The sequence below is a fragment of the Thrips palmi genome, unplaced genomic scaffold, assembly GCF_012932325.1.
Source record: "Thrips palmi isolate BJ-2018 unplaced genomic scaffold, TpBJ-2018v1 HiC_scaffold_5, whole genome shotgun sequence".
Taxonomy (NCBI): Eukaryota; Metazoa; Arthropoda; class Insecta; order Thysanoptera; family Thripidae; genus Thrips; species Thrips palmi.
The window spans coordinates 13,148,492-13,176,161 of record NW_023144632.1 but is presented as its reverse complement, the minus strand read 5'-3'; the positions used below and the strand labels follow the sequence as shown (position 1 = coordinate 13,176,161).

The following is a 27,670-nucleotide window of genomic DNA, read 5'->3' as shown; positions in this document are numbered from 1 at the left end:
GGCGCTGGCGCGAGGACAGCACGCGGCCGCACTGGCCGCACTGGCGGGCGAAGGGCTGCCGCTTGCGCTCCTCGTCCGTGTGCACCACGATGTGGCGCTGCAGCGCGGACATGGAGCCCACGTTGAGCCCGCAGACCCGGCACCGGTACGTCCGCTTCTTGCTGCCGCCGCGCGGCTTGCTCGCCGTGCCGGCGACGCCGCCCTCGTCCACCTCCAGCTCCACGTCCGCCTCGATGGCCGCCTCCAGGTCTGCGTCCAGGCCGTCCAGGCCGTCCAGGCCGTCCAGGTCCTCGATGGACTCGGTCTTCACCAGTGACTCCAGGACGCCGCTCTCCTCCAGGTCGTCCATGCTCACCTCGATGATGCCGTGCGGGGACTCGACGACCTCCTCCACGTCCTCGACGTCCTGGTGCGGCGAAGCGGGGGGCGCGGAGGCAGAGCGGCGCGGGGAACCTTCGGGCCGCTCGGTGGGCTCCACCCACACCTCCGTGCCCTGCGCGCGCAGGAAGTGGGCGACGCCTGCAACAAGAAGAGCGTCAGAAAGGGGTCCGGACGACCGGAAAACAGACTTGGCAACACCCCCCGCGCTAGGCACAAAACCAAAGGAATCCGCGCACGGACGGCACACTGCAAATGGATAAAGGACGGAAAAACAAAGCAGTCCACTCCGTCCGCTCCAAATCACTTTATTCCCATTTTCAACATAACTAGCCCACGGTGTGCGCGGCGGACCCGCTGTGCACCGTGCTGTAGTGCCACTGGAGGTTGCCCTCCACGGCGAACGTCTTGCCGCACTGGGTGCACATGTGCAGGCCACCGCGGTCGCTGTGCAGCTTGGAGTGGTTCTTGAGCTCGGAGGGCAGCGCGAAGCTCTTGCCGCAGGTCAGACACGCGTACGGCGTGGCGTCCTTGTGCTGCCCCTTCATGTGGCGGTAGAGCGAGCTGTATTCGAGGAACGAGATGTCGCAAAGCGGGCACGCGTAGGGCCGCGGCTTGGTCGTCACGTGCTGCATGAGGTGGCCGCGGAGGCGCTTCTTGTTGGAGAGCACGCGGCCGCACAGCTCGCACTGCGTGTCCGTGCCCGCCGACTCCGACAGCCGCGCCAGCAGCACCGCCACGGCCGAGTCGTCCACCACCAGCCCCTTGCGCGTCACCGTCCGCTCGCCGTGCTCGCCGTCCGCCTCGAGCGCATCGTCGCCCTGCCCGGACGCGCCGGCCGACGGGCCTCCAGCGCCGGGGAGCGGCCAGTCCAGCTCGCCCCAGGGCAAGTCTGCAACAGGAAACCCCAACGTCAGCAAGGCGGCAAGGTGCAAGTGGAGTGGGAAGCGCGGCGCTGCGCGGGCTGGGTGATAGGGAACAAATTCAAACACTTCAAACAATTAGATTTTTTTAATTCAAAAAGTCCTAATGACAAGCGCAGCACGAGGAAAACAGTCAACATTACACCTTGGACGGACTTAGTCGGAAAATAAACTAGAAATCTTTTTATTAGCCCTAATATCCATAACCCCGCCCCTGAACAGAAGACCCGATTAAAATACCCGAGAGGAGACGACCAGTGTGGCCGAGTGTGGCCGCCTAGAGCAGGGGGTCCCGCTTCTTGTTGAGGCGCCACAGCGTGACGGGGTGCACGTTGTACTCCAGGGCCAGGGCGCGCCGCGACTCCCCCGCCCGCAGCCGCCCGATCGCCTCGGCGCGCTGCTGCGGCGTCAGCCGGTTGCGGCCCTGGTAGACCAGGCCGCCCTGCACTTCCTGGGCCGTTATGCCGTGGCTTGGGCCGCGGCTGTGGGCCAGGCCCAGCATGTCGTGGCCCAGGCTGTGGCCCAGGCTGCGGCCCAGGCTGCGGGCCTGGTCCAGGCCTAAAACCACCGTCCCCACGTTCACAGCACCTGGAAGGCAACGCAGCACGTCAGAAAAACGGCAAAGGGGCACGGACGAACGAAGCGACGCCGAAGGGAGGGGCCGAGGGGCCGAGGGGCCGTCGCTGTCACGACGAGGCGCGCTGACACGGTGACGTCACAGCTGGCCCTGGGCCATAACGCGCAGCTTCAAGAACATGCTCTGGATCTTCGCCTCGGTCATGGGCGTGCAGACGTGGGCACCGCGGGTCTCCACGACTGCGCTACAGTCCGCATTCATTATCACTTTGGCCGTGCACTGTTTGACGCAGCACCTGTTGCAAAACCAAAAACAAAACAACAAAATTAGACGTACGAACGCATTATGGATTTGGATTACAGTACCACCACTTGACTTACATCCACACCTTGGCCGTCTTCTTGCGGTACTTGTGCCTGTCCAAGTAGATGCACTGTCTGTTTCTGGTGGTCCTTACAAGCATCGGGCCGGTCGGCAGTTGGCTGCAAAGTGGGTCCAGCTGGTCCATTCGTGGCCCAAAGAGCGGTGCCGTCACACCCGTAAACAAGGCAGGAGAGACAAAGACAGACACTAAAACAAAAAAGAGAGGCAGCAGTCAGTTAAACATGTCGGACGGGTTGAAAAAAATTCAGTTTAAGTCATTAGCTTGCAGGACAAAATCAATGAATCACTACAACGACATTCATAAGTTGTTTATTCTACCCCATACTTAGCACGTTGACACCATAACAAAATTTTGCAGTCATTGGCTACACACGCACACACATCTGGCCTCCAACATCGATTTCAATACTGTGCATTATTATAACATTATAAAACTTTAGGCGTGTACCAAATTCACAGGTTACGAAAAAAATCACAAACAACAAACAGCTGCACAAGAACCGATTCTTGGTCTTTCATACAAAAAACAGATACGTTGTCTAAAGTTAAAGAGGGATTGTAATGAGAACGGCCTAGCTGGAGCAATCGGTGCCCTAGTACTTTTACATAGGGGCTGCAGTTCCTCGCACCCCATGTTAAGTGTTCCATGCGTTTGCTTGCAACTTTGAGAACATTCTTTCCATTTTCTCCAGGGTCATGGGTAGGCAGCTGTGGACCCCTCGAAGCTCCAGAACTGTTCTGCAATCATTGCTCATGATCACTCTGGCATTGCAGTTACTGACGCAACAACTAAAAAGAAAAACAAACAAACAGTTTATCAACTACTGTAAACGTATTCACCAAAGCCACATTTCTGCAAGTTACTTACAACCACGCCCTCCTGCGCCCCTTTCTCCGGTACTTGCGTCTGTCCAAAAACACGCAAGGCTTGTTGCTGTTCGTCTTGACGAGCAGAGGCCCCATTGGGAAGCCGTTAGAAAGTGGGTCCACACACTGGGGCCCATAAAGCCCTTCTGTATTCAAAAAGCTGTTGCGAGTCGGGACGAAGACTGGAGCAAAAAATGGTAAACAACAACCACATTAGATAAAAAGTAAAAAAACCTTGAACGTTAACCATTTAATAGGACACAAATTTACGACAAAAATAGAAAGATAAAAATGATACACCAGAGAGAATTCAATGGTCTATTTATTCCAAACTGTATATAAACATACAGAACCAAACAGAGACATGTCCGAGGACATGTCAATCATCATATGACGCTAACTAGAACAATCTTTGACTGCATACTTAATAAACTATGCACACCGACAACACACAGCCGTAAGATCCTTAGACAACCACAATATTACGCGTCATTTCCTTAAAAGCAAAAATGAGAACTAAACTAAAATTCTATTGACTTCACAGTCTTCCAGATAAAATTAATATTACTTCACCAACAGACAAAACAAAGAGTACCATTTCAAAAATATACAAAAGATGTTGGCACACAATGGGATAAAATTATGAAAATTATGAGAAACTAAAAAAAACCTCTACATAAGGCACATATTGCTTTCGATTTCATCGAACTTCAGGTTATCACAGGCGGACGCCGTACAAAAACTGACACCTCAGTTGATCAGTGCTTTAGTATTGGCGGCTAGTTCGCCTCGTCACGCACGGCCTCGTCGCCCACAGCCCCGCCTTGTTCGATCTTGTCACGCGCGACCTTGTCGGGCATGTCTTCAAGCACAACCTCGTCACACATGTCCCCGTCAGGCACGACCTTGATGGGAACGGCCTCGTCATGCACGACCTTGACGGGCACGGCGTCGTCATGCACGACCTTGACGGGCACGGCCTCGTCATGTACGACCTTGACGGATGCGACCTCATCACGCACGACCTCGTTATGCGTGTTCTGGTCTTGCACGGCCTCGTCACGCACAAGCTCGTCAGTCATGTCCTCGTCACGCACAACCTTGTCATCGCAACGCACAACCTCGACACACACGACCTGGTCACGCACTACATTGTCTGGCATTTCTTGGTCGCGTTCGATTTTGTCACACATAGCATCGTAACGCATGTCATCTTCTTGCATGGCTTCGTCACGATCGGCACCGCCACGAACGGCACCGCCACGAACGGCACCGCCACGAACGGCACCGCCACGAACTGCACCGCCACGAACGGCACCGCCACGACGTGCAACGCCACCGCCGGCACCAGCAGCACCAGAAGCAACATCAGCACCAGAGGCACCGCCGCGAGCGGCAAGGGCGGCACCGCCGAGGCTGGCCTCGCACACGCCCTTGTGCCAGTCGCGCGAGCCCTCCACGGCGAACTGGCGGTTGCAGTAGGGGCAGGGGAACAGCGGAGCCTCGCCTTTGTGTTCGTTCACCACGTGGGTCTTGAGCAGCGACGGCAACCGGAACGTCTTGTCGCAACTTGAGCAAGCGTACACCGCGCCGTGCTCCCGCTTGATGTGGCAGTACAGGGAGCTGTACTCCGAGTAGGCCACGTCCGGGCAGATGCTGCAGCGGTAGTTGAGCGGGGCCTGCACCATGTGGTGGTACATGTGGGTCTTGAGGCGCACATTGTTGTGCATCGTCTTCTCGCAGACAGGGCAGCCCCAGCGACCGTTACGCACATATGGTCGAAGCTCCTTATTCGTGCTGTTGACGATCTTGTGGGAGATCTCGTCGGCGAGCTCGTAGGCGCGCGGCTCCGGGCCACTGGTAGCCGCGTGGCGTTCCTGCCAGTGCGCCGTCAGCGCCGCGTCGCCCACGATGATCTGCCGACAGCGGAAGCAGCGGAACTGGCGCGACGTGGGGCCGTCGGACAGGTGCAGCGGCTGCACGAAGTTGTTGGCGCCGCGCCCCGAAGTTGGCGCTGCGGCGGCCGTGGCGGCCGTGGCAGCGGAGGTAGAGCCCTGCTCCTGGAAGGACCGGAAAGCCTCCGCCAGCCTGGCAGGGTCCTTTGGCGGCCGGCCCTGGGCGCGGCCAAAGGGGCGGCTTGGGGGGCGGCCGATGGGCCGGCCAGAGGGGAGGCCGTTGGGGCCGTTGACTCGGACCCCGAGGCTGCCGCGGGGTCGACCCATGGCTCGGCCGCGGCCTCGCCCCCGACCTCGCCCGCGGCCCCGGCCTCGGCCTCGGCTGCCCGCGGGGCGGCCGCGGGACCTCGGCTGTGCCACGTCGTCGACAGCGGACGCAGCGAACGCAGCGGAAGAGGCGGTCACGAACACCGGCTTGTTATCGTCGGCGGACTGAGCTGGCGAGGGAGTGGAGAAGCGAGTGGAGGAAGGCGATGCAGCGGGCCTCCATGAAGGGTCTGCGTCGTTGTCGTCGTCGTCGTCGTCAGTCTGGCTGGAGGAGTCATTGTAGCCATTGTGAGACTCCGAGGACGGGTCTCTGTCGGCGTGACTCTCCCCCTCGCTTCGCAGAGGATCTGCATCAGTCGCACTCCAGTTATACTCCTCGGCCGCCTCTGCTTCGTCCACGAAGGTGGGTCGACCGGAGCTGGGGTGAGAGTAGTACACGAAATAGCCTGCAAGCAGAGGTCGCCATGAGAACAGTGCGGCCAAAGAGCACCCAAGAAAACAGCGTCCCGCAACACTACATCTACCACCACTAGCAGCACACAAGTTGCACATTCCATCCTGAGAAGGCTACGAAGAGTTGCAGCACCGATCAAACATTCCACGGGTCGGAAATAAGACATTCATGGACAAAAGTAGATGTTTATTTGGCATAAAACTACGCATGGTTAAGGGGACTCGAGAGATTGGAAATGACTTTCTCATTACAATAATTCGAGAGGTGTAAACGTACGTGTCAGTTAAAAAGAAGGATACCCCAAGCGGAGACTCGTAAAATAGCGGCTTAAAATAAATACATGATGCTTATTGACATGATGCCATTTCATAAACAATGTGTCAAACAGTTATAAAAACAATCACAATGCACAGATTCACAGATTAAAATTGAACGGTGTCGAAGTCCGTCACGTCGTTGGAACTTGGCAGCGCTTCTGGTGGTGCGGGACCAGCCGGCAACCCATTGACTAGTCCGGCGGCGCCCGTCACCTCCGAAATCTGGACGAACGCCATGCCGTCGTCGACGGGGAGGATGCTGCCGACGGCCTCCTGCAGCTCGTCCTCGCCCACGCCAGGCACCCCCGTGCTGGACGCCGCGACCAAGGCACCTCCTTCGGACCGCGGAAAAGGGCTCTCCACGGTGTTCTCCAGGGCGTTCCCCAAGGTGTTGCCCAGAGTGTTCTCCAGGGTGTTCCCCAGGGTGTTCCCCAGGGTGTTCCCCAGGGCGTTCTCCAAGTTGTTCCCCAGGGTGTTCCCCAGGGTGTTGCCGTCCGCGGCGGGAAGATCCTTGGCGGCCTCGGGAACCACAGCCACCACATCGTCGTCATCGTCCGCTATTTCCACCACTTCGAACTTGCGGTCCTGGGGGCGCCGCTCCTCGACAACCTCAACCTCGTCCAGGTCGATGACGGGCGCCACCCGCGGCTTGGGCGCGACGGGAGGGCGGAGTGGCGGTGGAGGCTGGGCCAGCGCGGCGCCGGCGCCCAGTCCCACCGTATGTTCGGCCTCGATGTGCCAGCGCAGCGTCTCCTCCAGGGCGAAGGCGCGACCACACAGAATGCACTCGAACAAGGCGCCCACGCCGCCGTCCGTGGCGGTCTCGTGCTCCAGTTCATGCATCTCCAGCTGCATGGCGTGGCGGAACCGCGCGTCGCACTCCGTGCACTTGTATATGTCCTCGTGCACGACACGCCGCGAGTCGTCTTCCACGAGCTCGTCCCCTTCGTCGTCGTCGTCGTCGTCGCCCTTGGACGCCGTCTTGTCCTTCTTGGCGTTCGCCACCGGCTTGGCCGGCGCCGGCTCCTCAGCGCTGGGTGGCATCTCCAACGGCCTCTTGCACTTGCTACCCTTCTTGGACCGGCCTGGCGGGCCTGGCGGGCCTGGCGGTCCCGGCGGTGCTGGCGCTGCCGACTTGGACTTGGGTGGCCTGCCGATGCGCGGGGCTTTGGGCTCGGCGTCCACGGTGGGGGCCTCCGTGAGGCTGGACGAGGGGCTGGGCCGGCACAGCAGGCGGTAGTTGGCGCGTCTCACCTGACGCAGCCGGTTGGCCTTGATGGCCGCGTTCTGCGGCCCGGTTTTCTTGGACCGCTGGTGCATTCTTTTCTTGAGGAGCGCCAGGTTCTGTCTCCCTGCCACGTCGCCGGAGTCGGTCCACTTCGAGGACCGCGTTCGCCGGTCTTCCGAGTCCGCGAGGGCTTCGGCGTCGAGCTCTTCCGGTTGCGATTTTGATTTGGCATCGTCGGTCTTGAGGTCCTTAGTGTCCGCAGTGAGCCTGGTTTCCGCGGTCGCCTTGATGTCCGCTGCCTTGGTGTCCACGGCGTTCTCGGCAGCCTCCTGCCGCTCGGTCTTGATCATGTGTTTGAGCTCCAGCTTGGGCAGGTCCTCCAGCAGACCAGCACAGCGACGCTTCGTCAACATGCAGCCGCTGATATCCTCCCGCAGGATGCCCATGTGGATGGTTTTGGCGTGGTACGAGCAGTAGTGCTGCGCCAGGGACGTGGACAGACGGAACGTCATGGTGCACTGCTTGCACTTGAAGGGCCTCTCCTTGGGGTGCACGAGGCTCATGTGCTTGGCCATCACCTTCTGGTTGGAGGCGTTGTACGGGCACAGGCCGCACAAGATCTCCACCCTCGGCACGAACTCGGGGGCGGCTTTGGAGGCCTTGGCGGTGTTGGCGACGTTGGCGGCGGGGGCGGAGGGGGCGGTGTGGGCGGGCGACGCAGGGGGCGGCCCGCGGCACTTCTTGGGGCCGGTCTTGCGCGCGAGGTGGCGCCTCACGTCGCGACTGCCGCGGAAGCGGTGGCCGCACTGCGGGCAGCTCCTGGAGTCCTTGGAGTCCTTGAGGCGGTCCGGGCCCGCCGCGCCCGCCGCGCCCGGCGTGCCCGCCTCGCCGTCCCAGGTGACGCAGGGCAGCGACTTGACGGACTCGATGTGCAGTGTGCTGGCGTCCGCCACCGCGGCCACCGCCCTCGACAGCCGCCGGCCGGGACCTGCAACAAGGCAAGCGTTAACACGACGCACGCACTCACGCACGATCGCCTCACACCACCCTCACACACCCAGCAACCAACGCATGCGAGCGAGCAAAGGGAATGTCAGAAAACGGAGCAACAGCGCGAAATTCCTTTTTATTTGATCAAAACAACAATGACAACAAAGTGAAAAATTTAGGAAAAATCTTAACAAGAAGTACGGCGCCAGATCGACACATTGCAGTGGGGTACCGAGTCAAACGGACCCGTGAAGCAGGCGGATGTGGCGGTTCAGGTTGTACTTCTCCACGAACTTGGCCTGGCAGTACGGACACTCGTGCGCCTTAAGTCCGAAGTGGGAGCGAATGTGGCGGTTCAGTTTTCCCTTGTGCGTGAACAGGTTGTCGCAGTACGGGCAGGGGTACGCATGGCCATGGCCACCTGAAGACAGAACAAGCGTTTCAGGCTGGGAAAACAAAAAATGAGCCAGAATAGAATACCTTAAAAATAAGCAAAATTAGTCAGACAAAAACGTCATTATATTTATTAATACGGTTCTGTTTTTCTCTTTTCAGAACAAAAATCAGTATAATGCAAAAAGAAAGGAACTTTTCACTTGGGGCCGCACAATAATTGAGACATTGTGTGTTACCAAGCTACTTTACACTTCGTTACAAATATTTGTTAACTAATGATTTTAGTCAAATGCCAACTTGTCCGTGGTGAGGGTGCTATTGGAGGGGAGCGGGGTGAGCACGCGCTCATTGGTGCGGAGAGGGGAGAGAGCTGACTCGTTGGTGGGGAGGGGGGTGAGAACTGGCTCGTTGGTGGGGAGGGGGGTGAGAACTGGCTCGTTGGTGGGGAGGGGGGTGAGAACTGGCTCGTTGGTGGGGAGGGGGGTGAGAACTGGCTCGTTGGTGGGGAGGGGGGTGAGAACTGGCTCGGTGGGGAGGGGGGTGAGAACTGGCTCGTTGGTGGGGAGGGGGATAAAAACGGGCTCGTTGGTGGGGAGAGCCCTGATGGTGATGTTGGCGGGACGGGTGAGGACGGGCACGTTGGTGGGGAGGGTGACAGCGGTGTCGTTGGTGGGTGGGTAAGTGAGGTGGGGTTGGATGGAGAGGACGGCACCGAAGTTAGGGGGCTGAGGGGGGACCTGAGCCAGGAGGGTAGGAGGCGAGGAAGGCACTTGGGTTCCCCCACTGGGAGGTGAAGGAGGAATCATGAGAACTGGGGGTGGAGGTGAGCCTGTCCCTGATAATGAGAGGGACGAGCCCATGCGAGGGGGTGTCACTTGAACTGGAGTGTGTGGGGTGGAGGCAGGGTCGATTGCTCCATGTGCTTCTTCGTCCGCTTTGACGGAACAGCCTTTACGGGCCTTCAAGCGGAGACTCTTGAGCTGGGCCTCCCTCTCCTTGGCCTCCGAGTCCATGCGAGCCAGGCGACAGCGTTTGGTGATGCGGTGTCCGCGGTACTGCACTACCGAGGCGAATTCCACTTTGCAGGTGTCGCAATGAAACGGCATGTCGTCAGATATGTCGATCAGTTCGATGGGCTGGCGAACCACAGGCACTTCCATCACCTCGACGTCTGAGCCCGCAGCACCAGGGCGTGCAGCAGAGCCAACATCAGTCGGCACTTCGCCAGTGTTGGCTGAGCCCGTGGCAGGGACTGCATCACAGGAAGGGTCTTTCGGTGCAGTGGAAGGCTCTTCAGCGTTTACAACAGCAGGCTGCTTGTCTGAGCGACCGCTGTCATGACTGCTGTCGAGACTGCTGTCGTGACTGCTGTCGTGACTGCTGTCGTGACTGCTGTCGAGACTGCTGTCGAGACTGCTGTCGTGACTGCTGTCGTGACTGCTGTCGAGACTGCTGTCGCCCCGCCATCGGTTGACAAGCCCCACACGGTGGGCTTGGCGAGGCCTTCCGTGTTCGAGGCGTCCCACGAGTCCCACGCGAGTGGAGCCGCGCTGGCGTGTGACGCGTGCGATCGCGTCTTCGGGGCCTCCTGTACGCACCGCGCGCACCGCCCGCTGCGGGCGTCTGCGCCGAACACCAGGGGGACGGCCCAGGGCGTGGCCGCGATGCCCGCGCCCGCGACCAGGAGGGCGTCCTCCACGTGCTGCAGCAGGGCGTGCCGCTGGCTCGGCGCTGGGCGAGCGGGGCGAGCGGGGCGCAACGCGCTCGGCGGGGCTGGGTGTGCGCTTTCTGTCGTCAGAGTGCGGGGAGGCCCTCCGCCCACATGCAGGGGGGCTCAGCGGGACTTCGACGGTGGCCCGTAGGCGGCGTAGCTTCTTGGCCAGCGCGGGCGCAGGCAGCAGGATGGATCCGCAGTCGGTCGGGGAATCAGACTCCCTCGGACCAGCTGGCCCCTCCGGCCCTGCCTCCTGGAGCTCAAGGTCAAAGCCGCCGCGAACCATTGTGATCACCGGAAGGCCTGTGCCGAGGACGGCGTCGCAGAACGCTCGACCCGTGGGACCGGGGAGATCTGTGGGGCAAGCAAAAGCAGTGAGCGAGCGGAAACCAAAAACGTGGCAATCAACCAACATACCGTTTCCAGCCACATATTAAAGCAGGCACTAGATGTTCTACAAAGAATTGGTGCTTCTACGGGAAACCCAGGTCCAGCAATGCATGCAAAAGGTAAACAGCGAACAAACGATAGCCTAGGCATTCAGTATTTATTTCAAGATCGAGACAGACGAAATTGAGTAAAATGACTACAATGAAGGAAAAACCGTAACACCAGAGTCGTATATAAAAGGTTACAAATAGCGCCACAGAAGTTAACGGTATTTTTCTCTTTGGCTGTATGGCACTGCAGTTATCAGAGGAACAAAAAACAAAGCATTGCGCTAAAAAAAATCACAGACAAAAACTAAGTTACAAAAAACAGGAAACAGCCACGGATTGGCAGAAACAGAACGTTTGGAAAGCGATGAGCATGGCACGAGCGCGACAACACATTCGGGCCCCCAAGTCAAGGGACACGGGCCCCGCCTCTCCTCACGCCTAGACACCGGTCGCATAGACCGCCGAAGCGTCGGGGTCGCCGGGGTCGTCAGGGTCCTCGTCATCCTGCCCCTCGGCCGCTATGACAAGTTCCATGTCGTCGGCGGGCTCCAGCTTGACGGCGTCCGGCGTGTCCGGCGTGTCCTCCACATCGCCCCGGGGCTGCCCCGGCTGCCGCACTAGGGCACGCACGCCGGCGTGGTCCCCGGGGATGGCGGGCCTGGCGGGCCTGGCGCGGACTCCCTTGCGGCGGCGCTGCTTCCTCTTGTGGCCCTCTATGTGCTTCATGAGCCAGCCGCGCAGACGGTACTTCTTGCCGCACTCGCCGCAAGCCACCTCCTGCTCTGTAGCAAAAGAGAAAGAGTTAGTGGGAAGCCAGAGGGAGGGCTCGGGGGAAGGGGCCGGCGTGTCAAAGTGCTGAGTACAGTTGTGACTTAAATGACGACTAGAAGACAAAATCGGTAAGGAATGTACGCATTTGTATTTCCATGTGCCATAACAATTGTATAAAATATACAAGAAAGAAAAATAAAGCCCAGCAACATCAAAAGCGCAACACAATTAGGTAAGAGAATGTTTTCACAAGGTAATATTTAAAAATAATAATTATCAAACAGAAAGTACTTTGATGATGACAAAAAATAATAATTGGTAACAATTAAAGAGTATTACAGTTTGAGCCACAAGTAAAATGATTCACTTCAAATTAAAATAGCTTCAAACAATCACGGTAAAAAAAAATAGCACAATCGCTAAGGAGTCTGCTTCCTCGGCCTGCCAGGCGGAGTCTTGGTGCGCACCTCCTTCTTGACCTTGGGGGGCGCACGGCCAACGGCGAACGGGTTGAGCTTCAGGCTGGAGCGGCGCGCGCTCTGGCGCAAGGAGCGGCGCGGAGGCAGGGGCACTGCCTGGGGCACTGCCTCCTCGCTGGACTCGGCGTCCTCTTCGTTGGACTTGGCGTCCTCTTCGTTGGACTCGGCGTCCTCTTCGCTGGACTTGGCGTCCTCGCTCGACGACTCGGCGTCCTGCTCCGGGGTTGACTTGACCATAGACCTCCTGGCCGTGGAGACCTTCTTGAGGACCACTCTCTCATTCGCTATCTTCTTGGTGACATTATTCACTGGGCGCTCGGGGACCTGCTCGGAGACTCGCGTGGAGAGGAGGCCCTGTCGGCCCTGTCGGCGCGGCCTCGCGACAACAGACAGAGGCAGATCGTCGTCCTCGTTCGACAGCTCGGCATCCTCCTCGGGGTGCTGCTCCAATTTGGCCACAGCCCCTCTGGCCGTGGACACCTTCTTCGGGGTGTTCTTGGCCATCTTCTGGGAAACCTCGGGGATCGGGTCGAGTTCCCAAGCCACCGCGGAGTGCAGACTCTGACGGCGCGGCCTGGCCGGCCTGGCGCCTGCGCTGGACTGGCTCGCTGCGGGCTGCACCGGGTCGCTGAGTCGCAACCTCCGTCTGCTGCTCGCGGAGGTCGACGGCTGCGGGGGGGTTAGCGCCAGCGGGTCGACCCCCCTCGGGGAGAAGGCGGCGGACGCGGCGGGCGCCTCAGGGGTCTTGGCGGCCGGCAGTGGGACCGACCTTCTCGCAGCCTTGCTGCCTCTGGCTACGGGATCCCGGAGGCTGAACCGGTTGGCGCATGCTGAGCGGCTGGTGGCGACGAACGCATGGCCGTCGCGCCGCAGGCCCAGGTGGGACCACAGAGTTGTTATACGACTGAACTGCCGGTGGCACTCCGGGCACGAGTATTCCTTGCTCCCAATGAGTGACTGCTCTCCTGCTTGAGCTTCGGTCTCGGGGCGTTCAACACGTTTCAGCAGAATAGGCTTCCGATCAACAAGCACTTCCTCAATATTTGAATCTTGAGCTTGCACATCTTGAGCTTGAGCATCTTGAGCTTGCACACCTTGAGCGTGCGCATTTTGAGCGGGCAGATCTTGAGAGAGCGCGTTCTGGAGGTGCACGTCTTGGGAGTTCGCGTCCTGGGAGTCCACGTCCTGAGGGTGCGCGTCCTGGGAGTCCACGTCCACGTCCTGAGGGTGCGCGTCCTGGGAGTGCGCGTCCTCCTGGGAGTGCGCGTCCTCCTGGGAGTGCGCGTCCTGGGAGTGAGTGTCCTGGGAGTGAGTGTCGTGGACGGGCGAGTCGATGACGGTGATCTCGATAGGCGCCAAGGACGCTGCATGTTGAGCGGCCTGGTGATCCAACAGCAGCCTGTGCGTCCGGAACGCCGCGCGGCACTCGCTGCACAGGTAGTGGCGGGGCTGGTGGAACACGCCGTTGTGCATCTCCAGCCCGGCTGCGTTGGTGAAGCGCGGTCGGTGGGGGCAGCGCTGGCAGCACCAGTCTGACTTGCTGGAGAAGTGGGCGACGCCATCCTCTAGATCGGTATTGTCACTCTCGGCGAGAGGCGGAGGCAGCGGGTCGGAGATGAGAATAACATCGTTGTTGGTCTCGGGGGCGCCGGGCGTGGCGAAGGGCGTGGCGGAGGGCGTGGCGAAGGGCGTGGCGCCGCTCGCCGGGGAGTGCTGCGCGTGCTGCGGCGGTGAGGCCTGGGCCCAGGCCGTCGCGTACTGGAGGGGCTGGGCGGGCGTCTGACCCACCGACATGAAGGTCACCTCCGGCACGTCCTCCACCGCGGTCCTGGACACATCCGGCAGCACGTCCGGCGTCGCGCCGCGCCACGGCCCCGAGTGCATGCTGACGTAGTGGCCGCCAAGGCCCTGGCAGCCCTGGCCAGGACCAGCCAGCTGCAGTGGGTCGGCCAGTTGAGAGCCAAGCGCTTGGACTGAAGGGTGCGCCAGCGCAGCGTCCAACTGTTCAATGTCGCTGAAATCGTCGATGTTGCCGAACTGGTCGACACCGAGCTGTTGGAGGTACTGCAGAGTCTTGGTCGGGGAGCCGAGCAGGCTTTCCGTTACGCTGGGGACATGGAGTGGAGACGGCGACGGCGTCGCCAAGTCAACCTCCATCGTCGTGCCAGGCGTGCACGCGCAGCTCGGGGAGTGGCAGTCCGTGGAGTGGCAGCCCGGGCCCGGGGTGGTGTAGCCTGCGGGCAGAGAAGGGGATTGGCAAGTGGAAACAGAGCACCGCCCAGAGCACCCAGCCAACGTGCAAACACAACAAGCTCGCTACAATCCACATGCTACTACACATCGAACTAGCTAATATCACAGGGAAGGGTACTGTCTACTACACTACATTACAACAACAAAAAGGCACAAATACGTTGTTTTATTATTTTAAAAAAGGACATAAACCAATGTAAAAAATTTTAAGACTCCAGAAAAATCCAAAAATATTAAGTCAGCTTGACTTGGCCTTGCACATCTCAACCAAGATACAGCTAAGCATTGCTTGCCTCGCAGACACACCACCCGGTTGGAGTCGTGGGAGAGCCTGCACACACAAAAAAACAGATCAGCAGAGAAGTCAAGGACACCAACAAACAAAGAGTATTTTTAAAAACGGAGAACGAAAAATGGTGGACAAAGTTCAAGAATTCATTATAATTTTATTCATTTTTTTAGCCACAGACGACAGTTTATACAATGTAAATTAACTGGGTTCGCGGAACAAAATATATGGCTTCTACAAACACAAGAATTGAGTGAAACAGATTGCAGCTAAGGCAAGTAACAAAAGTTGCACAACACAAACAACAGTGAAACGAGAGGACTGTTCTCACAGCAAAGCTCGAGAAAATTCAGTCCGGGCATGGACAAGCAGCCCTACTTGCTCTTGGAAAGCCCATTGCGGTGCGCGCGGTGCGCCTGCTCCACGTGGTCGAGACAGAGCTTGGTGTTGGAGAAGCGCTCCCCGCACAGAGAGCACCTGAACTCGTTGGAGTGGGTGGCCTCGTGGCGCAGCGCGTGGCTGCGCGTCAGGAAGCGCTTGGGGCAGCGCGCGCAGCCGTGAGGGCGGTCCGCGCCGTGGGCCACGACCACGTGCTGCTCGAGCTGCTCCAGCGAGCGCAGCTCCAGCGGGCAGTAGAAGCACGCCAGCACGTCGTCCGGGTCGACCTGCGGCAGCGTCAGCTCGCGGCACTCGCGGCCGACGGGGAGCGCCTCGTTGCGCCGCACCACGCTCTGCGCCAAGGCCGCGCTCTTGGACGTGCCCGCGGCCCGCGCGCCGTGGGTGCGCTCGGCGTGCCGGTTGCGGCTGTCCAGCGAGCGGAACGCGGCGCGGCACGACGCGCACTTGAAGGGCAGCTCGCCGGTGTGGCCCAGCACGTGCCTGGCCAGCGCGTAGCGACGCCGACGGGGGTAGCGCTGCGGGCACAGGCGGCACTTGATGTGCTTATCGCCCATCAGCTCGTCGACGGCGTCCTTGTGGGACAGGAAGTGCAGCACCGCGTCGGCCAGCCCCACCACGCCGGCACCGCACACAAGGCACCTGCGGCAGAGAGCCAAGTCAGCCAATGGCAAAGAAGTATAGGTCGGAATCCCCGGCCCGTGGGCAATGCCAGCCAACACCCTTCTCACCTGTCGGGCGCGCGCTCCTGGTGGCCCTGGACGTGCTTTCTCAGGCTGGAGTGCAGGTGGAACGGCATCAGACACAAGCCGCACCTCAGCATGTCGTCCTTGGCCTTCGCCTTGCCCTTGCCCAGCACGATGCTCGGCATCTTGCGTGAGCACGACATGGAGCGCCGGGGCTTGCTCTGGTCCCTCGCCGACGTCCTGGAAGGCGCCACGGACCGCGACCGGCCTAGGCGATGCGGCGACGGCCTGCGGTGGCGGTCCGCGCGGGAGGCTCGCGACGCGCTGCGGTGGCGGGCCTTGGTGGACGCTCGCGACGCGCTGCGGTGGCGAGCCTTGATGGATGCTCGCGACGCGCTGCGGTGGCGGTCTTTCGTAGAAGACCGGGACGAGTTAAGGTGCTGGTCCTTGCGAGAGAGCCGGGAAGCGCTCTGGTGCTGGTCTTTGCGAGAGGCTCGCGACGCACCCTGGTGCTGGTCCTTGCGAGAGGCCCGTGCCGACCCGTTGACCGCGCGGCCCGCCGTGCACGGCAGGTTCTCCAGTCGGACGAAGCAGGGCCGCAGTTGGTCGCTGGGATCGCTGCGATCGCGGCGGCCACGCGAGCCGCGGGGGCTGCCCGGGGGCGTCGGAGAGGCGCCGCCGAACCACAGGCGGTACTCGTTCAAGGCCTCCACCTTGACGAGCGTGATGATACCTGGGCAGACAAGATCAAGGATTGACAAGGTGTGGCTGCAAGCCTCGGAGAAGGCAGGGCAAAACAAGAAAAGCAGCACCATTCCAGCAGCAACCAAGCCGGCCCACCACCACAGAGTGAAAGGCGCGAGGGGAATCGGGAATCACGAGACAGAGCGACGGTCAACATGTTTTATTGGACTCAACGCCGTGGCAGCGCGCCACATGGCGGCGCAGCTCGTACTGCTTGCGCACGCGGTACGGGCACTGGGCGCACGCCAGGGGCTTGCCCGTGTGCGTGTACACGTGCTCCTCGAGGGACTGCTTCTTGCCGAAGCGGCGCTGGCAGAAGTCGCACTCGAACGGCTTGGTGTGCCGCAGCGTGTGCTCAGAGAGGTCGTGCATCACGGCGAAGGACTGTCCGCAGCCGGCCACGGTGCAGGGGTACGGCCGCAGTGCCGAGTGGGCGCGCGCCACGTGCCTCTTGAGGCAGAACCGGTTGGAGAAGGGCGTGTTGCAGTCGGGGCAGACCACCCCGCCGCCGGGCACGTCGACGAACGTAAACTCTGCAACAGGAAACACAGTCAGACAGGGCAGTGGAGGCAGTGGCGTTGGCGGTCAGGGGGTGAGGGAAAAACAAACAATCAATTGTGGTTTAGATGTGTCTTATTCGTAAAACTTTAGCTCTCAACATAGGAAACACGAAGAGCTAGGGCGCGTTGTGCGACGCTAGCTCCAAGGGGTGCCACTTGCGCATGTGCGCGTGCCGGTTCGAAATGTCGTTGAACCAGCGGTCGCAGAACAGGCACTTGTAGGGCCGCTCGCCGGTGTGAGTGCGCTGGTGCTTGCGGAGGTCGGCGGGCCGCGGGCAGCGGTAGTCGCAGCGGTCGCACTGCAGCATGGGGCGGGCGGCACCGCGGCCTAGGCGGGGCTGCGAGGGCAGCGGCACGACCACGGGCAGCGGGGCGAGGGCACGCCAGCCTGCAAGCACCACACGTGTCAGGACACTGCCGCACTCCGTCCGAGGACAACAAAGGGAAACGACGACATCAACTCACCATAGAGACTAGAGCAAAGCTACGAGAGCACCAGTGTGATTAAGATTTGAATAAAAATAATCAACGAGCGTAGATTTGCGCATTTATTGCAACCATACTGATAAATTGATTACAAGGAACAGCAGACATGTAATGGATAGCTAAAAAAAAGGAACCATTGATAATTGATACACCGGCCTAGGAAAAGTGTTATACAAACTGAGGAGTGGATCGCACTCGTTAACAGTGATCAAAAACGCATTTCCAAAGTGCAAACACTAAGTTGCCATTGTAAATAATCTCAAAAACATTAACAAGATAGAGTTGGTCACATAAGATAACTAGCAGAAAAATTGATTTTAAGAAACTAAATATTAACATGCGAGGACTATCAAATTGATTCTTAACACTATTTTCAGTCAACTCCTGAAACGTCGTCAAAACCAAAACCACAATCTTAAAATTACGGCATAAAGCACAAGTCAACGAGAGGGAAAAAAAAATCTCTAATCACATTCTAGCATTGGTCCAGTTGACGAAACCGGCACTGGGCGAGAGTGAGGCCTTGACAAGGCGGCGCTTCGCTCCTGCCCAGTGCCGCTCCCTCGTCCGTGGCGGCGAAGCGCGCCAAGCAGCCTCAGCACTCGGCGGTGCGCGGGGGGTGCGCCGTGCGGACGTGTTCCTTCTTGGCGGCCAGCGAGCTGAACTGCTGGCGACAGCAGACGAGTGCCTTGAGGCTCGCCTTGAGGCTCACCTTGTTGTGCAGCTTCATGTGGCGCAGCAGGTTGCTGGACAGGGTGAATCGTGCGCGGCACTGTTGGCACGAGAAAGGCTTCACGTCGGCGTGCACGCGCTGGTGCGAGCTCAGCCCGCTCGACGTCGCAAACACGGCCTCGCACTTGTCGCAGGGGTAGTCCTCGATGTCCAGCCTGGCCTTCTTGGGAGGCGCGGGCTTGGCGGCGGTCTTGGCGGCGGTCTTGGCGGCCGGCCCGGTCTTGGCGGAGGCGTGCCTGGTTTTGGAGTGCGCCCACAGCATGTGGCGCGCCTTGAAGCGCGCCGGGCACTTGGGGCACTTGAAGCAGCGCGCAGGCGCGACCGGCGTGGCTGCGGGCTGGGCGGCGACAGCTAGTTCCGTGCTCAGCCCCGTGGCCGCCGAAGGAGAGGCCTCGGAACCAGCCGCCCTCTGGCCGTGGATCTTGATGTGGTTGAAGAGGTTGATGTTAAACCGGAACGACTGTGGGCACAGGTGGCACTTGAACGGCTTGGGTACACCATCGTCAGCGTGCCGCTTCTCGTGTGTTTGAAGCTTCTTGACGCTGGTGAAGGTCAGCGGGCAGCTGCCGCAAGTCAGGAAGGCAGTCGGGGTGGCAGCCGGTGGGTTGGACGGCGTCGTGGAGGACGTGTCGCTGCCTTGCTCCGACGCTGAGCTCGAGCGGTGCATGTCTTTGACGTGTGCCCAGTGCGCGCGCCGGTCTGGGAAGCTGGACCCGGGGCACCTGGTGCAGTGAAACCTGCCCGACGTCTCGCCCTTCTCGTGGGCCGCGTCTCCGTTGATGGAGGCGCTGAACTCTGGATCCACGTGAATGCGATAGTGCCACCAGTGACTCTCCAGGTCGTGGAACACTTCCGGGCACTTGCTGCAGCGATACTCCTTCGCCCGTGGAAACTGTGGTGATGACTCCAGAGCCGCTGTCGTGGATCCGTCTGCCGCTAAAGTAATCTCCGCCTTTGCCCCACCAGCCACAGTGGCCTCAGTAGCTTTATCAGTCACACTGGCCTCAGTAGCCTCACTCGCCACAGTGGCCTCGCCATCCACTGCAGCTTCAGTTGCTCCAGTCGACTCTATTGCTTCACTTGTCTCTGGGGCTGCCTCGGAGGCTGCTTCCAAGCTTGCCTCAGCAGTCGCCCGTTCGCCGGGTGTTTCTTCTGCGGTCACCTCAACCGCGGCGGCCTCAGTCTCACTGCAGTGCACGCGGTAGTGCCACCAGTGACTCTCCCGGTCGGGGAACACCTCAGGGCACTGGCTGCAGTTAAAGTTCTTGGGCTCGTACACATCCTCCATGTCCATGTCGAGAGCGGTGCCGGTGTGTGCTGCCCTGTAGTGGTGGAAGTGGCTCTTGCGGTCGCGGAACACTTCGGGGCACTTGCTGCAGTGAAAGCCCTTGGCCTTGGACGGCGCTTTGGCCGCTTTGGCCTTGGGCGGCGGCTTGGTCGCGGCGGCCGGGAGAGCCACTTCGTGCACCTGCTTCCAGTGACGGCGGTGCGCCTTGAGGTCCGGGAACGAGTCGCCGCACTTGCTGCACTGGTAGCGCTTCGCCGTCGTGGGGTCCTCGCCAGGGTCGTCCGTCAGCTCCACCACTTCGTACGAGCCGGGTCCGGCGTCCGCGCCGTGCACCGTCTTGTAGTGCCACCAGTGGCTCTGCGTGTCCAGGAAGATCTCCTTGCAGGGCGTGCACTGGTAGCCCCACTCGCCGCTGGGCAGGCTGGGCAGGCTAGGGGCGGGGGCCGCGGCGGCGGCACGCGGAGTCACGTGGATGGCGCTGTGCAGGAAGCGGCTGCGGCGGTCCGGGAACACTTCCTCGCACTTGGCGCACGGAAACGACTGCTTGGACCGTACCTCCTCGCACACGGGGCCGTTGTCCTCCTCCACGTGCTGGCGGAAGTGCCACCACAGCTCGGCCGGAGTGTTGAAGCGCTCCTCGCACCGACTGCAGCGTTGCTCCGCGGCGTCATCCTCCACGTCGGCGTGCACCGTGTGGCTGCGGTAGTGCCACCAGTGCGTCTCCAGGCTGTGCGACAGCTGGTCGCACTTGAGGCAGCGGTACTCCACTGCGTCTCGCTTGGCGTCCTCTGGGTGGCACAGCTCTTCATCGCAGTGGACGCGGTAGTGCTCCCAGTAGCTGTCCTCGTCCTCGAACCGGCCGCAGCACTCGTCGCATTGCAGCTGCAGCTCGCCTTGCACCAACTGGTAGGACTCGTCCAAGGACTGGTAATGGCGTCGGTAATGGTCCCAGTGGGCGTCCTCGTCGGCGAACACGTCCGAGCCTCGGTCCGAGCACAGCAGGCAGCGGTACCCGGGCTGGCGCGCCACCACCACGAAGCTGAGGCTCACGCCGGGGGCGTGGTCCCGCTCGTGCCACCAGCGACTGCGCTTGTCGGGGAAGCACTCGGAGCAGCTGGCGCAGGGGAACGTCCCGACGGCCAGGGGGTCCTCGGGGTCCTCGAGGTGCTCGCCGTCGTCGGCGTGCTCCGGGTCGGCGTGGGCCTTGTAGTGCCACCACTGACTCTCCAGGTCGTCGAACACTTCGGAGCAGCTTGCACACCGGTACTGATCCTGGTTCGTCTTCTGCATGGCGTACTTCTTGTGGAGCGGCTCGTCGGCGTGGACCCTGAAGTGGCGCCAGTGGCTGCCTTCGTCGGGGAATGTTTCCGAGCACTGGGTGCAGCGGTAGCGGTGCGTGGGGCGCCACTCGGGGCCCCTGTCCGCAAGATGCACCTCCTTGTAGTGCTGCCAGTGCTCCGTCTCGCCCGGGAACTCGGCCGGGCACAGGCTGCACCTCACGTAAGTGGCCAAGGGGTCCACATCGTTCTTGCCGAGATCGCCGCGCACCTCCACACACGTGTCCTCCACCTTCTCTTCGCCCTCCATGTGCTCCCTGAAGTGCCACCAGAGGCTCATCCTGTCCTCGAACTCTTGGGCGCAGGCACCACACTTCAAGCTCCGCTGGGCGACGCTCGCCACCCTCCTCATCTGTTCGGCGGCCTCGGGTGCGTGCTCCTTGTAGTGCTCCCAGTGCTGCTTCTTGCTGACAAAGACCTCAGGGCACTTGGTGCAGCGGTACTTCTTGGCCTTGACATCGGCCTCCACCTTGACGGCAATGTCCATGGCGGCGGTGTGCACCATCTCGTGGTGAAGCATCTGGCTCTTCTTGTCCGGAAACACCTCGGGGCACTTGCGACAGCGATAGGCCTTGGCGTCGGCGGCTGCTGAGTCGTCCTGGGAGGTAGCCTGGGGGGTGGTCGCCGGGGTCGTCTGAGTGGCGGGAGTGGTCGCAGGGGTGGTGGAGCCAGAGCCCCCGAACCGCCGACCGTGCGCCTCCTTGAGGTGCGCGTACAGGGCCTTCCTGCCAGCGAAGCGCTTGCTGCACCGGCTGCACCGCATGGAGTTCTTCAAGAACTTGTCGTCTAACTGAGGCGTCATCTGGTCCGCGACGTCTCCAGTTTCATTCGGGGCCACCGGAGCCTCGGGCATGGCGGCGTCGTCCGGGTTCATCACCACCATGGCCCCCGAGTGCGTCTTGGAGTGCGCGAACAGGGCTCGGCGGTCGGGGAAAGGCTGGGAGCACTTGCCGCAGCGGAACACCTTCTGCGGGCTGGCCTGCGGGGCCTGCTGCGTGGCCTGCTGCGGGCCCTGCGTGGACTCGTCGTCGTCCACGGCCTGCAGCTCGGCCTTGACGCCGTGCGTCTGCCGGTGCCAGTACAGCAACTTCCTCGTCTTGAAGCGCAGGCCGCACGTGCCGCAGGCGAAGGCCTTGCCGTAAAGGCGAGCCACCTTGGGCGCGGCGCCGGGACACACCTTGCGGTGGTTCCACTTGGACTTGTACTTCTCGAACACTAGAGGGCACGTCTCGCACGGGTACACCTTGGCTGAGGGCGCGGCCGGCGCGGCCGGCGCGGCCAATGGGACTTCAGGCTGCAGGGCGGGAGGTGGCGGATCTTCCTCCTCGCGGTGAGTCTTGAGGTGGGCGTGCAGGCTCTTCCGGCCCACGAACCGCTCCAGGCACTTGCTGCAGCGGTAGTACAGCTTGTCGCCTGCCATGGCAGCCATGCGGTCGTGCGTCTTGAGGTGGGTCAGCAGCTGGCTGCGAGCGGCGAAGCGCATCGGGCACATCTTGCACTTGAGAAGCGACGAGGCCTTGCCCGCCTTGCCGGCCTGGTTGTGGGTCCGCAGGTGCTTGCGCAGCGCCATCCACGACGTGAAGTGCTTCTGGCACGACCGGCAGCTGAAGCGGTCCCCGGAGCCGTGGAAGCGCGTGTGCGCCCACATGGCGGCGTTGGAGGAGAACTCCTTATCACAGACGTAGCAAGGCACTGACTTGTTGGCTTCCTCGGCCTGCTGCTGCTGCGCGGGCGTCGGTGCGGGCTGCGGCGGCGGGGCGTGCTGCTGAGCAGTGTGCTGCTGCAGGGCGGAGCGCGTGGCGAAGAGGATCTTGCACACGCCGCACTTCAGCATACGCTCCACGTGGTGCACCTCGCGCATGTGCGCCGCCAGGGCCTTCTGCAGGCGGAAGCGGCCCCCGCAGCGCTCGCAGACCAGCGGCAGGCCCACCTTGTGGCCCGCCTTGTGGCCCAGCTCGTGGCTGGCCAGCGAGCTGCTGTGTCGGAAGCGCAGCGGGCAGTGCGAGCAGGCGAAGGGCTTCTCGCCGGTGTGAACGCGGTAGTGCACCACCAGGGTCTGCTTCGTCTTGAAGCGCGCGGGGCACCTGTCGCAGCTGTAGGGCCGCGCGGGGTCCTCGTTGAGGGGGCGGCCCGCACGGCCCGGGCGGCACTGCACCTCGTCGTAGGGCGCCGCGCCCTCGAGGCGCTCCACGCACGTCAGCCGGTCGGGGCCTCTGCGGCGCGCCGCGTCGTCCAGGCGCATCTTCTCCAGCACCACGACGGGCTGCCGCACTTCCGGGTCCGGCTCGTCGGCGGGGTGCATGGCGGCCCAGTCGTCGTCCCACTCGTCGTACTCGATCTCGTAGTCGTCGATCAGGTCCTGCTTGATGGACAGCGACACCACCGAGTCGATGATGAGAGCTGCGAACAGACAAAGGGGGAACCGCGTCAGTGGCGAGGCGAGCAATCGTCGAATCCGGCCCAACCCACATCCCAAGAACCAAGCAGGACAGAGAGCATACCACCAAGAAACACGAAAACCCAGCCCGGGAGAACAAACGGACACCAGTGGCGAATGCAGTCAGTTTTATTTAACACCAGCAAGGCCCTGAATAGCACATACGAGAAACAATGTCTAACAAAGCAAAAATTACTGAGATCACTTTGACACCCTCATCAAACAAAGCTAAAAGAAAATGAGGGCTACAGTTACGAAAACAGGTGAGAGCAGATGACACAGTAGACTAGATAAAACTATTAAAACTATTCCAAAAGTTCTTATAATAAAATATTGGCGAAATTAAAACAAAGGGAAACACGAAGAATCACATCGAGACTTGCAAAGAAATGACTGCATCAATCAGATTGAAAAAAGGCAAGCTTAGGCGCTTGACCTGAAAAAGGCGAGGAGACTCACGGCTCGGATTGCAGCCAGTGAGTCAGACGGCGGGGTGCACAGGGTGCGCGGGGAGCACGGGCTGCACGCAGTGCACCTTGCGCATGTGGTTGCCCAGGGTGGTCTTGTGGCGGAAGCGCTCGGGGCACAGTCCGCACGCGATGGGCTTCTCGCCGGTGTGCGTCAGCATGTGCGTGCGCAGCGTGCTGCGCTGGGCGAACGTGCGCCGGCAGTGGCCGCACTGGAAGGGCCGCTCGCCGGTGTGCACGCGGATGTGCGCCACCATGTCGCCGCGCAGCCGGAACGCCATGGGGCAGTGCGGGCAGGCGTGCGGCTTCTCGCCGGTGTGGATGCGGAAGTGCGCGTCCAGGGCCGCCGTCTGCCGGAACCCCTTGCCGCACACCGAGCAGCTCACGCGCATGGCCAGCGGGTCGCGAGGCTGGGCGGACGACGCCGACGACGCCGACGACGCCGCGGGGGCCTTGGCAATGACGGCCGCCGCGAACGAGGGCATCGCGGGCGAGGCCCACGTCTCCATGCCCAAGGACGCCGTGCCCGACACCGCAGCGTCTTCGCCTTCCATCAGGCCCAGGCCGTCGTCTGTCAGGCAGCTGTCGTAGTACAAGTCGTCACCTGCGGCAAGAAACACTCAGTCAGACGGGCCCGGAGCAGGAAGCAAGCGGGGCCGGGCGGAGGGGCGGGGCGGAGTAGCTGTGTGGTTGTATACAAATGACAGGTAGACGAACCGAGCGCTGAACGGGAGAGGAATCTTGAGGCAAAGACACATCGCATCAAAAGAAGGATAACATGGTTGGTATATTTATAAAGGCGCACAACGTGTGTTCATCACAACAACAACAACAAAGTCATGGCTGTATCACTCAGACGCGGATCCCAAGGACCTCCCAAAGGCCACAAACTGCAGGGCGGGCGGTCACAGCTGTCACCCATACGTAACTGCAACGTAACCCTGGGCCCTAGACCCGTACCTGCCCTGCACAGTGGATGTGGAGGCCTTTGGTGGAGGCCCCCGCGCGTCACGGCCCCCACTTGGGCGCAGACCCCGGACCGGGCGGGCCACTGGTCGGGCCACCAGGTTGAGCCCCACAGTTGTCCTGAAGGAACTTCTGCAGCTCTTGGTCCCTGCGGTGCACCTGGGCGTGGTAGTCCTGGCTGCTGCGGTGGCGGAAGGTCTTGGGGCAGTGCGGGCACTTGTAAGGTTTCTCGCCCGTGTGCAGGCGGTAGTGCACGGCCAGGTGCTGCTTCATCTTGAACTTGGCGGGGCACACGTTGCACCACCAGCGGCGCTCCGCGTCGTCCTGCTGGCCCTGCTGGCCCTGCTGGGCGTGGGGGAGAGGCCCGTGGGGGCCCTGCATCCCGGTTGGGCCGTGGACGCCATGAGGCACCGGGTGGGTCTGGCCGCTGGCCATGGCAGGCAGCGCAGGCGGCAGGCGACCCAGGCCGAACAGCGAGGCGGCCTCCTTGGGCAGGCGGCCAGCGCCCCACGCGCCCTGCAGGTGTCCTGGAAACACAGTGAAAATGGTTAGCAACAGCCACGCCGCAACGCGCCTGGACGGTACCCACCCGCACGGATGTGCACACTCGAACATGAAGGGCGGGAGGGGCGGGAAATTAAAAAAAAACGCTGACAAGAAGAGACATGTATTGCAACAATGAGGAACAGTCTAGGCGGCGTGCTTCTTGAGGTGGTGCTTGAGGTTGCTGCGGAAGCTGAACCGGGCGGGGCACAGCGTGCACGCGTACGGCCTCTCCCCCGTGTGGATCCGCATGTGGTCCGTCAGGGTGCAGGCTCGCGTGAACCGCTGGCCGCACGTGCCGCACTGGTGCGGCTTCTCGCCCGTGTGCGTGCGCATGTGGTCCAGCAGGGCCTTGTTGTTGGCGCACTGGCGCGGGCAGTACGGGCACGCGAACCGCCCCTGGCGGCCCTGGGCAGGCCGCCTCGCCATCAGGCCGCCGTGCCGGCATTGATGGAAGGCCAGCGTAGCCTCGTCCGCGGCGGACGTGCCGCACAGCGGGCACGTGCACGCCGCCACCACGAACTCGGCCTCCGCGTAGCCCGCCGCCCCTGCGAAAACAAAGTCAAGACAACAAGCGGTGAGTCTCGGTGCAAGAGGTCAAGCAGGGGGGCGGCGCGGACGGGGCGTCAAGAAAGCAACTCGCTTAGAAAAGGAATGTCCTTTAATGACAAGTAGCACAAGTTACAAGTATAAAACAATGTACAAAAACACGGCGCTTAAAAAAGAAATTTTCCGTCAAGGCAAAACTAGCGAGGTGGTCTTTGAGTCGTGCGAGAGGTGGGGGAGGCGCCGGCAGCGCTGACAACGGGAAACGCGAGGACCAACGCGCCAACCAGCCTGCACTGACGGGTCACTGCCACTTGTGCCTGCGCTCGTGCAGCTTGAGGTGGTCGCGGCGCCGGAAGCGCGCGGGGCAGACGGTGCAGCCGTAGGGCAGCTCGCCCGTGTGCAGCATCACGTGGCGCGACAGGTGCTCGTAGCGCTTGAAGCGCATGCCGCACGTGGCGCACACGTGGGGGCGCGCGCGCTCGTCGTCGTGGCTCATGTGCGCGGTGCGGCGGTGGCTCAGCAGGGCGCGCTTCGAGCTGAAGTCCGCCTTGCCGCACTCGGGGCACGTCAGCACCAAGTCCGGCGCCAGCAGCGCCTCGGCCGCGTCGGCAATGTCGCCGGAGTCGTTGCCGTCCCACATGTCCATCTTGCCCATCAGCACGTCTGCAAAGAGAGAGTAAAGCAAACAATTAGAGCGGTCCAGGCAGCATCGGTGGCAGTGAATGTGCGTGTCTGAGGGAGGTTGAGTTTAGCGCGTTAAGGAAAGGAGGACTCAGGTTGGCAAACGAACACATTTATTAGTCGACGGGGCCATCGACAGCACGAAGTCACGCCAAGGCAAGACACACACTCAGGCATACAGACTAAAAATTATCATACAGCGGGAAATTGCTAGGAAACAAGAGGGAAGAAAAGTTCGCCGGCAGTGGAGTGGGGCACGACTCTCCCGTTTCGAGCTCGATAGTCCTTGTAAGTGTACTCGGATGAAACAAATGATGGTACCAATCGATTGCCCTTTGAAGACATAACCGATTGACGCCGCCAAAGGTTTGATTCGAGTCCATTGAGAGGACTGTAGAGCTGAAAAGAGTGTCGAGAGCAGTGTGCGCCTACCAGGCCAGGCGGCCGGCAAGTCGTCAGAGGCGAGGCCGGCGCGCGCGGGCGGTGCCGGCGTGCTTCTTGACGTGCTGCACCATGCAGTCGCGGCGCCGGAAGCGCGCGTCGCAGTACGGGCAGGTGAAGGGCGTCTCGCCGGTGTGGCGCAGCATGTGGCGCGTCAGGTGCTCGGCCCGCTTGAAGGCGCCCTCGCAGTACTTGCAGGTGTAGGGCCGGCCGCCCTGGTGCTCGCTGCGCCGGTGCTGGATCAGCAGCCGCCAGGTGGACACGTGCAGGCCGCACGACTCGCACTGCAGCTGCCCGACCTTCCCCTCGGGGCCTGCAGGGCCTGCAGACAGAAAGCCAGAAGGTCAGCTGGGTCCTACTCGGCCTGGAGTGCGGTGGCCGGATCGTCCGGCAGGGCGCGGCCAGGGGTCTGCAACAAGGCCACACAATCCGTACCTTAAACAGAAGTGAAGAATAGTTCCGCGGTCTACGGGCGGTATACGGTTGGGTCGACGTTGTCAAATTTCAAGCCCCCAATCACATTGAAACACACTTTATTACTCTTTGTTACAATGCGTTAAAGTAAAGGAAAGAAGCAAACTGAAACAAAGTTGCTTAAAGACTAAAAAGTAATTACAACTACCCACATCCAGAGCAAAAAAAAAAACAAAACTAATGCTTATGCTTCAAATCATA

The 27,670-nt window shown here is 61.0% G+C and overlaps 2 protein-coding genes across 5 annotated transcripts in view; one reads left to right on the top strand and one right to left on the bottom strand.

The window, feature by feature from the left end:
- LOC117650389 (longitudinals lacking protein-like) overlaps nucleotides 1–27,670 on the top strand; it is a 94,867-nt gene that overhangs the window by 23,047 nt on the left and 44,150 nt on the right. The gene's annotated exons all lie outside the window — the stretch shown is intronic.
- The window catches only part of LOC117650386 (zinc finger protein Xfin-like), a 103,682-nt gene continuing 93,610 nt past the window's right edge, over nucleotides 17,599–27,670 (bottom strand). The window contains exons 1-2 of one of the 2 annotated variants that reach the window (XM_034393771.1): nucleotides 23,808–23,890; nucleotides 17,599–23,311 (exon numbers count right to left, since the gene is read on the bottom strand). In XM_034393771.1, the coding sequence (XP_034249662.1) occupies nucleotides 18,150–23,213 (5,064 nt within the window). In that variant the 5' untranslated portion in view covers nucleotides 23,214–23,311; nucleotides 23,808–23,890 and the 3' untranslated portion in view covers nucleotides 17,599–18,149. Of the gene's footprint in view, nucleotides 23,312–23,807; nucleotides 23,891–27,670 lie in introns of those variants that run through there. The other variant, XM_034393770.1, reaches the window with a different exon arrangement.